A 9024-nucleotide genomic window follows, 5' to 3' on the forward strand; every position below is an offset into this window, starting at 1 on the left:
TGGGTTTCTTCCTATTTAAGGGATAACGGTTTGGTTCAGAGCTTGTTCATCCCCCTCTTACCAAGATAATGGCTTGCTGGGTTGTAGCCCTGTTGAATTATGGCAGGGGTGTCAAACTCAATTTCATTGAGGGCCGCATCAGGGCTACGGTTGACCTTGGGGGGCTGTGTTTGTGTGGCCGACCAGGTAAGCGTGGCTGCCTGGATGGATGTGACCCACCAGATGAGTGTGGCCAACTGGGTGGGTGTGGCCAGCTTTACGCTACTCCCCAAACTGCTGGCATGTTTCCTCTTCGCACTGGGTAGACCAGGCCGAAGCCACGTTGGCCGGATCTGATCACATCAGGGGTTTGAGTTTCACACCCCTGGATTTTGGGAAAAGTGGCTACATTTTTCCCATCCCTGTGTTGTCACCAGGAAAGACTCTCCCAAGCGCCCGGGAGATGGAGATGTTGCAATGGGTTTTTGGCTGTCCGTTCGAAGAAGGCGATATCGCACCCACATCGTTCCTCAGTCCACGCCCATCTGATCTGCTGGTAGAGATCGGTCCACGGTAAGTCTTCTGGCGAAGGCAAAGCCGCACAAAAGGAAGGAAGGATATTATCTTATTTTTCGGATTATAAGATGCACCGGAGTATAAGACGCACCGTGATTTTGAAGAGGTAAATTTTTAAAAAAAGTTTTTGTACTCTGCAGGCCTCCCAAACCATCTGCACGCACTCATTTTTTGCAAAAAAAAGAGGGGGGCGGCACAAAAAGCTTTGGGAGGCTCTTAAAGTGCTCCTGGGGGCTGGGAGGGGCAAAAATGGACAAATATTTTGCTCGTTTTTGCCCTCCCCAACCCTCAGGAGCACTTTGCAAGCCTCCCAAACCCTCTGCACGTCCATTTTTGCAAAGGGGGCAGGGTTTCGGAAGGCCACCCAATCTAATTTTCTGAGATTGTGGATTTGGGGTTTTCATGAGCTGTAAACCATAATCATGGCTTGAACTATCTTGCTTTGCATGTAATGAGTCTATCTCATATGTTAGTTTCAACGTTTAAGTTGCATTACTGAAATAAATGAACTTTTGCACGATATTCTAATTTTTTGAGTTTTACCTGTATGCTCGTCAGCTTGAGTGACTTGTAAAGTAATACAGCTGGAATAAAAATCTAATAAACGAATAAAATAAATCATTATAAATAGCGTGCCTAGAGTTGATCGGTTTGTTTTAAATCAGTTGTGACTGGGGAGAAGTACTGTGACTTTCTAGGCTTTGTCATCTATGGTTGCTTCAGCGTTGTTGTTGTTCAATCGTTGTGTCCAACTCTTTGTGATCCCATGGCCCAGATCATGCCAGGCACCCTTGTTCTCCACTGCCTTCCAGAGTGTGACCAAATTCATGTTTATTGTGTCAATGACATATCTAACCATCTGTGAGCCACAGTGGCGTAGTGGTTAGAGTGCAGTACTGCAGGCTACTTCTCCTGACTGCCAGCTGCCTGCAATTTGGCAGTTCAAATCTCATCAGGCTGAAGGTTGACTCAGCCTTCCGTCCTTCCGAGGTGGGTAAAATGAAGACCCAGATTTTGGGGGGCAAGAGGCTGACTCTGTAAACTGCTTAGAAAAGGCTGTAAAAGCACTATAAAACGGTATATAAGTCTATGTGCTACTGCTATTTCATCCTTGGCCATCAGCGTCTTCTTTTTCCTTCCATCTTTCCCGAAAATCAGGGTCTTTTCCAATGAATCTTCTCTCTTCTGATTAGGTGGCCAAAAGTATCTGAGCTTTGGTATCTGTCCTTCCAAAAAACATTCAGGATTGATGTCCTGTAGGATTGACTGATTTGATCTCCTTTCATTAGACGTTCTTAAAGGACATATGGCAAGAATGGATCCAAGCCTCAAATCTATTTGGATTTAATTTCAAAACTACTACCTCCTCCTCTTCTTCCTCTTCCTCCTCCTCTTCTTCTTCTTCTTCTTCTTCTTCTTCTTCCTCCTCCTCCTCCCCCTCCTCCTCTTCTTCTTCTTCTCCACCTCCTCTTCCTCTTCTTCCTCCCCCTCCTCCTCTTCGTTGTCTTCTTCTTCTTCTTCCTCTTCTTCTTCTCCTCCACCTCCTCTTCCGCTTCTTCACCTCTTCTTCTTCTTCTTCCTCCTCCTCCTCTTCCTCCTCCTCCTCCTCTTCTTCTTCTTCTTCTCGTTCTCCTCGTTCTCCTCTTCCTCTTCCTCTGCTGCTGCACTGATGGTGTTACCTAGTTGGGTAATGAAATGAATGCAAGAAAACCAACAAGCTCAGAAAGCACCGAGAAGCACACAGTCTTCCCCCTCTTCCTCCTCCTCCTCCTCCTCCTCCTCCTCCATCATTCTATTTATCTTCATCTTCTTCATGCTTGCAGGTTGAATTTTTCTACAGCCTATTCCACCAATGCTGTCTCCGTGTGCCTGGCCGCTGGGTTGGAAAACATTGACCGAGTTGAGTGTTCCCGACGCTACCTTTTCAAAGTAGGTGCATATTTTTCTGTTTTCTTCTTGTTTCCCCTCTGCTTCCCACACACACATCTAATTTTATGCAGAGGGAACTGTTCTGCACCCTCTCCTGCAGGGATGAAAATTCTTGAAGGATAGCTGAATAAATCTTTCATAGGATGCCTCGACATCCCAAATTTACGTACCATATTTTTTGGAGTATAAGACGCACGCTGTATAAGGTTTTGAAGAGGCAAATTTAAAAAAAAAAGTTTTTGCACTCTGCAAACCTCCCAAAAATGGCCCGTTCACGAAAACGGGCCTGTTATTTTTTTTTCAAAAAAAAGGGCATAAATAGCCCTTAGGAGGCTTGTAGAGTGCTCCTGGGGGGGGGGTAGGGGGGGCAAAAACAAGCAAAAAATGGTCCGTTTTTTGCTCATTTCTGCCCTTTCCCAGCCCCCAGGAGCTCTCTGAAAGCCTCCTAAAAGCTGTGCATGGCCATTTTGGTGAAAGGGGCGGGGTTTCGGGAGGCCCAAAATGCTGTATTCAGTGTATAAGAGGCACCCAGATTTTCAGCCTCTTTTTTGAGGGGAAAAAGGTGCGTCTTATACTCCACCCTAAAATACGGTAGCTAAGCAAGACAATCGTAACGATTAGAAGTTAGAAAGGAAAGAAAGGAAACGTCTTTTTATAAAAGGTGATATGATTAAAAGCTAAAATAGGTGATAGAAATAAGAGAAGGGGGAATATCAACGTATACATTTTTATGTAATAAAATGAAAGCAATGATAAGAGAAAACATGAAATAGCTGAACAATGATAGATTGCAACCTAAGACAAATGTGCATTATTTACTAGAAATATATAAGTTGATTGAATGTAATAATTACGAGTAACTTCATTAGTTTTCTTTGTGTCACAATGCATGATGCCTAGATGTCACATTGTTCACGCATTAATTTTATACATTTACAAAAAATTAAAAAAAACTTGGAAACAGCAAGACACTTGTTAAGTGAATTTTGCTCCGTTTTACGACCTTTTTCGCCACAGTTGTTAAGTGAATCACTGCAGAGGTTAAGTGAGTCACACGGCTGTTAAGTGAACCTTGGCTTCCCCATTTGACTTTGCTTGTCGCCAAGAGGGAATCACGTGACCTGCAACCGTCCTAAAGCCATGCCAGTTGCTAAGCATCCAAATTTTGATTGTGTGACCACAGGGATGCTGTAAATACTTTGTAAGTGTGAAAAATGCTCACAGTTAACTTTTTTTTTAATGCTGTTGTAATTGCAGACTGTCACTAAACAAAAGGTTGCAAGCCAAAGATACTGTTGTAGAAAAAACAGGACACGCAAGCCAGCTCTTCAGGGAAGGGATAGTTTATTTGCGCAGGTTCATAGCAAAGAAGAATTGGCCTGAACAAAGAGTGAAAGTCAGGAAATGCCTTATATAGTTTATTGCTTTCAGCTAAAGCCATCTGTTAGTTTTGGAAACACCCCTCAAGATTTGCCCCTGGGTTACAGCAATATTATGTCTACAGGAAATAATAATACATAGTCAGCCAATGGTCAACTATAGCATACATTTGGGGAAGTAAATTGTGTCTTTCCAGACAGATTTCAGTCAAGCCAGCAGATACATTAAAATAGAGACTTTTGCTTCAGCAGTTTTCATGTGCATACTTCCTAAAAGCAAACGTTTGCAATTTCTATATATGAACAGTTAAAGCTTAATGTCATGAAACCCTAGTTTGGTTCAGGCTTGAGGCCTAGCTTGGTTCAGCCTGCCACCTCAATACTTTTTCAGTTGATTCTGGATCAACTTCCATAACACTTCCAGCAAAGGGAGGGGTGGAAATTCTACAATTCTTTGTTGGGATTATATTCACTAAGAATGACAAATCCTGAGAATTGTAGGTTTCGTTTTAAGACTAGATGGACAGTTTCCAAAATGTCTGGAAAGCCCGATCAATCACTACAGATTTGCTACACCAGGGGTTGGCAACCCGCATGTGGCTCTTTCATCCCTTTGCTGTGGCTCCCTGTTGCCGGTCGGCTCCACAATTGATAGGGCTATCGGTTAGGACAGTGATGGCAAACCTTTTTTGGCTCCCGTGTCAAAAGCAGGGGGGGACGCAGGGGGATCGTGCGCAGGCAGGGCCGGATTTAGATGAAAAGAGGCCCTAGGCTATTCCACTTATGAGGCCCTTTCACCTCCCATTTTTAAGTTTGTAAATTACATGAGAGACAATAAAATACATCATTACTGTGATATATATCAATATATATCAATAAATATAGCTGGCTTCCCGACGGAGGGCAGCTCTGCTCTGCGGCAAAGGCAATGAGGCCAGCCGCCTCCCCTGCTGCGCTCAGCTGCCCAGCTTGGCCCCCTCGCCCTCACCTGCCTGGCTGCTGGTGGGCTCCGCGTCGACAGGGCGGCTTCTGGGAGCGGCCGCGCCTCTCGCCTGACCGCCGGTGCCGGGAACGTGGGCGGGCTCCCCAACTGCTGCGGCGCTGGAACGATCTTAACCAATACATTTTTATGTTTGTTTATTAATCATATGCGTAGAATTTCTCCTTATTTTCGGTTCAGTGTTTTAGTGTTCACTGTTTTTAGAATAGTGTAATTTTAATTTTGCTAACAATTTGAATGTAGGCCCCTCTTGATCTTGAGGCCCTAGGCTGAAGCCTAGTTAGCCTATAGGAAAATCCGGCCCTGTGCGCAGGTGTGCCACACCCATAGTACTATGCCTGTGACCCAGTGCCCCCCCCCCGCTTTTGGCACAGTGGAGCTAAGGTGGCCGATGGCTCGTGTGCCCATAGAGAGGGCTCTGCGTGCCATAGGTTCTCCATCACGGCTCTAAAAAGATGCAAATAACCAGCTGTCTATAAGGAATATAAATCCTTCCATTCCCTCACCATCCAGTCAGAGCTGAAGAAGCTTCTTAGATGAGAAGTGAAACATCTTCAAAGGAAAAAAAAAGGAAGTCCAGTTGCTTCCTGAAAAAGCACCCTTGCCACAACCATGACCTGGATGATTGAAAATCTCCATAGACCCGTTACTATTTCAGAGGGTGCTCTTGAATCTTTGATATCCAAAATTTTCCTCATCTGGTACATAAAACCCCTCTTGATTTTAGAATCCAAAGTTTTGTTTTGTTTTTCAGTGTGACCAACTGCCTACCTCATCCCAGGAGACCCAACTAGTAGCTTCACTCTACGACCGGATGACGGAACAGACCTATCCCGAACCCATCAAGAGTTTTGCGGTAGCAACTCGCCCTGAAGCAGTGTTCCATGTTGATATTCTTGGTGAAGGAAGACCGGCTCTCGTGAAGGCCAACAACCAGCTTGGTATGAGCTGGGGAGGGTAAAGAGAATGGGGGAATATTTAACGAGGAAACAGCATGCTGAGTTTGTAGTAGCTTGTTGTCCAGTTTTGGTCTCCACGATGTAGAAAAGATGTGGAAACTCTAGAAAGAGTGCAGAGAAGAGCAACAAAGATGTTTAGGGGACTGGAGACTAAAACATATGAGGAACGGTTGCAGGAATTGGGTATGTCTAGTTTGATGAAAAGAAGGACCAGGGGAGACATGATAGCAGTGTTCCAATATCTCAGGGGCTGCCACAAAGAAGAGGGAGTCAAACTATTCTCCACGGCACCTGAGGGTAGAACAAGAAGCAATGGGTGGAAACGAATCAAGGAGAGAAGCAACATAGAAGTTAGGAGACATTTGTGGCTGGGGAATTTTGTGCGTTGAAGTCCACGAGTCTTAAAGTTGCCAAATCTGGAGACTCCTGCAAAAAGGATATCATCTTCATCATCCCTTCAAATGAAAAGCGATTCCTTCTCATATCCTCTTAACATTTGTTTATTCCTTTGTTTTAATGTAGGAAGGGATGGGGTAGAAATTAAGCCACACCGGTGTGTCACCCTCTGTGTTTCTCTGTTTTCCCAGGTCTGGCTTTTGATTCCTGGGACCTGGATTTCTATACCGCTCTCTTCCAAAAATTGGGCAGAAACCCCACCAGTGTAGAATGCTTTGACCTTGCTCAATCCAACAGGTATTGCTCTTATTACTTATTTGCCTTAGAGCTGTGGTGGCCATGGCCATATTTGCTGGCACGCCAGCCATTAGCCAGCTGATTTTCGGCCTTCCAGAGGACCAGGTCCTGCCAGCTCTATAGAAGAGGTTCCACAAATCTACAGTGCCGTTTAGAACCGATTCCAGCTCCCTCCCCCCGCCCGTCCGCACATCATCAAGATGAAGAGCGAGAGGAGGAATTCTGGGAGCTGAAGTCCACAAGTCTTAAAGCTGTCAAGTTTGAACACACCTGGGGTTTTTTTTTCTAAAGGGTTAGGGGTACAAGGGTCTTGTAACTTGACAGCTTTAAGACTTGCATGCTTCAAATGCCAGAGTTCCTGAGCCAACATGACTGGAGGAGGAATTCTGGGAGTTGAAGTCCACAAGTCTTAAAGCTGTCAAGTTTGAACACCCTTGGGTTTTTTTTCCTAAAGCGTTAGGGGTGCCAGGATCTTGTAACTTGACAGCTTTAAGACTTGCGTGCTTCAAATGCTAGAGTTTCTGAGCCAACATTTTGGTTGCTAAACAAGAGCGTTGTTAAGTGAGTTTCACCACATTTTACAAGTTGGCCACACCCACCCAGTCACATGGCTGCCAAGCCACTCCCACTAGGTCACATGGCTGGCAAGCCACCACCCCCAGTCACATGGCCAGCAAGTCACTCCCACAAAGCAGGCCACACCTACAGAAGAGGTTCTAAAAAACTTTGAAACCCACCTCTGACCAGGCGAGGCCGTTTTCGCCCATCCCAGGCTTCAGGAAAGCCTCCAGAGGCTGGGAAGGGATAGCGCGGACACACACAACGCCATAAGGAAAAGGGTTGCCATCACTGCCTTAGAGTCTTCCAGTTGGAAACTTTGTACAAGTTGGACAGGAAAAAATGCATCAAGAAATCCATTTTGCAAGTCCTCGATTTACAACCGTTCATTTGGTGACCAAAGTTACAACAGCGCTGGCAGATGTGACTTAGAATCAAAATTCACGCAAAGCATTGATACCGCTTTATAAAATCTTAATGACACCTTGAATACGGCATCCAGTGTTGGTCAACACATTACAAAAAAGATACTCTCTCTCTCTCTCTCTCTTTCTTTCTTTCTCTTTCTCTTATTTTCTTTCTTTCTCTTTCTTTGTCATTCGTTCTTTCTCTCTCTTTCTTTCTCTCTCTTTCTCTTATTTTCTTTCTTTCTCTTTCTTTCTCATTTGTTCTTTCTTTCTCTCTCTCTCTCTTTCTTTCTCTTTTTCTTTCTTTCTTTCTCTCTTTCTTTCTCTCGCCTTCCTTCCTTCCTTCCTTCCTTCCTTCCTTCCTTCCTTCCTTCCTTCCTTCCTTCCTTCCTTCTTCTACATGGTTTTTCTCTGCAGTGAACACAGCCGGCATTGGTTCTTCAGAGGGCGCCTCCTGGTGGACGGGAAAGAAAGGGAGGAATCGCTCTTCGAGTCCATCATGAAAACTCAAGAACGCAGCAACCCCAACAACGTCATCAAATTCTGCGACAACAGCAGGTGGGGGGTATTCCCCATTCTCTCTCTCTCTCTCTCTGCCTCTCCCCTCCCCCTCCCCTGAAAAATGGAATTGCTAGTTTGGCAAGACAGACAGTCCTTGACTTATGACCATTCATTTAATGACCATTCGGAGTTACTGGAAAAAGTGACTTATCCCAGCATCCTTAGGGTTAACATTCGGGTGCTTGGCACCGGCAGGGATTTACAACGGCTGGGGTGTCCCCGGGAGTGATGTGAACCCCATTTGCAACCTTTTCTGGGGATTTCTAACCAGCAAAGCCAATGGGGAAAGCCAGATTCGCTTAATAGTAGTGTGATTCACTTAACGACTGCTGCAGAAAAAACAGGTTGCAAAAATCAGGTGCAATTCACTTGACTTTGCTTAGTGGCATTGCTTAGTGACAGATGTTCCCCTTCCCATTCGCGGTCATAAGTCAAGGATTTGTTATAGCTGTAGTGGCCCGCCAGCAGATTCGGACAGTGAGGAGGTTGGGGAAGAACATGGGCCAGTCCTGGAGTCTGGGGAAGGCTATGATGAGGGCTCTGCGTTGGAGGCAGAGAGGGGGCCACAGCCGTATGCCAGTTATGTCAGAGTTTTGGAAGCGTGACTAGTATTATGCGATAAACCCAGGTGCAATAACACAGCACACAGCCTTATGACAATTAACAGTGTTTTATCTACAAACTATATACCTGCAAACACATAGCAGGAGATAAATTCCCTTACCATTCACTACAGACACAAGGAGAGAACTGAATACACGCTGAGAAAAACACCCTCTTAATTGCCACCTCTATATAGACTCCTCTTAAAACAGTAAATGACTTGTGTGGACCCCACCAGAGTCTTGAAAAGGCGATACCATAGCTGCAATGAATCAGCCTCATTGCCTCAGCCTTGCTGATTACAGCTTACAATCTATCATCAGCTGGCAGCTATTACCGTATTTTTCAGAGTATAAGACGCAGCAGAGTATAAGACGGTT

At 45.1% G+C, this 9024-nt stretch overlaps 1 protein-coding gene across 2 annotated transcripts in view; it reads left to right on the forward strand.

Annotated features, from left to right (window-relative positions):
- The window catches only part of PFAS (phosphoribosylformylglycinamidine synthase), a 62901-nt gene that overhangs the window by 7227 nt on the left and 46650 nt on the right, over window positions 1-9024 (forward strand). For both annotated transcript variants that reach the window (XM_087714177.1, XM_087714176.1), the window contains 5 exons: window positions 417-552; window positions 2379-2484; window positions 5618-5804; window positions 6410-6515; window positions 7898-8038. In XM_087714177.1, the coding sequence (XP_087570303.1) occupies window positions 417-552; window positions 2379-2484; window positions 5618-5804; window positions 6410-6515; window positions 7898-8038 (676 nt within the window). The remainder of the gene's footprint in view (window positions 1-416; window positions 553-2378; window positions 2485-5617; window positions 5805-6409; window positions 6516-7897; window positions 8039-9024) is intronic.

This window comes from Thamnophis sirtalis, unplaced genomic scaffold (assembly GCF_051295495.1).
Source record: "Thamnophis sirtalis isolate CommonGarterSnake01/CBP01778 unplaced genomic scaffold, rThaSir2_p1.2 scaffold_4, whole genome shotgun sequence".
In the NCBI taxonomy this organism is placed as follows: Eukaryota; Metazoa; Chordata; class Lepidosauria; order Squamata; family Natricidae; genus Thamnophis; species Thamnophis sirtalis.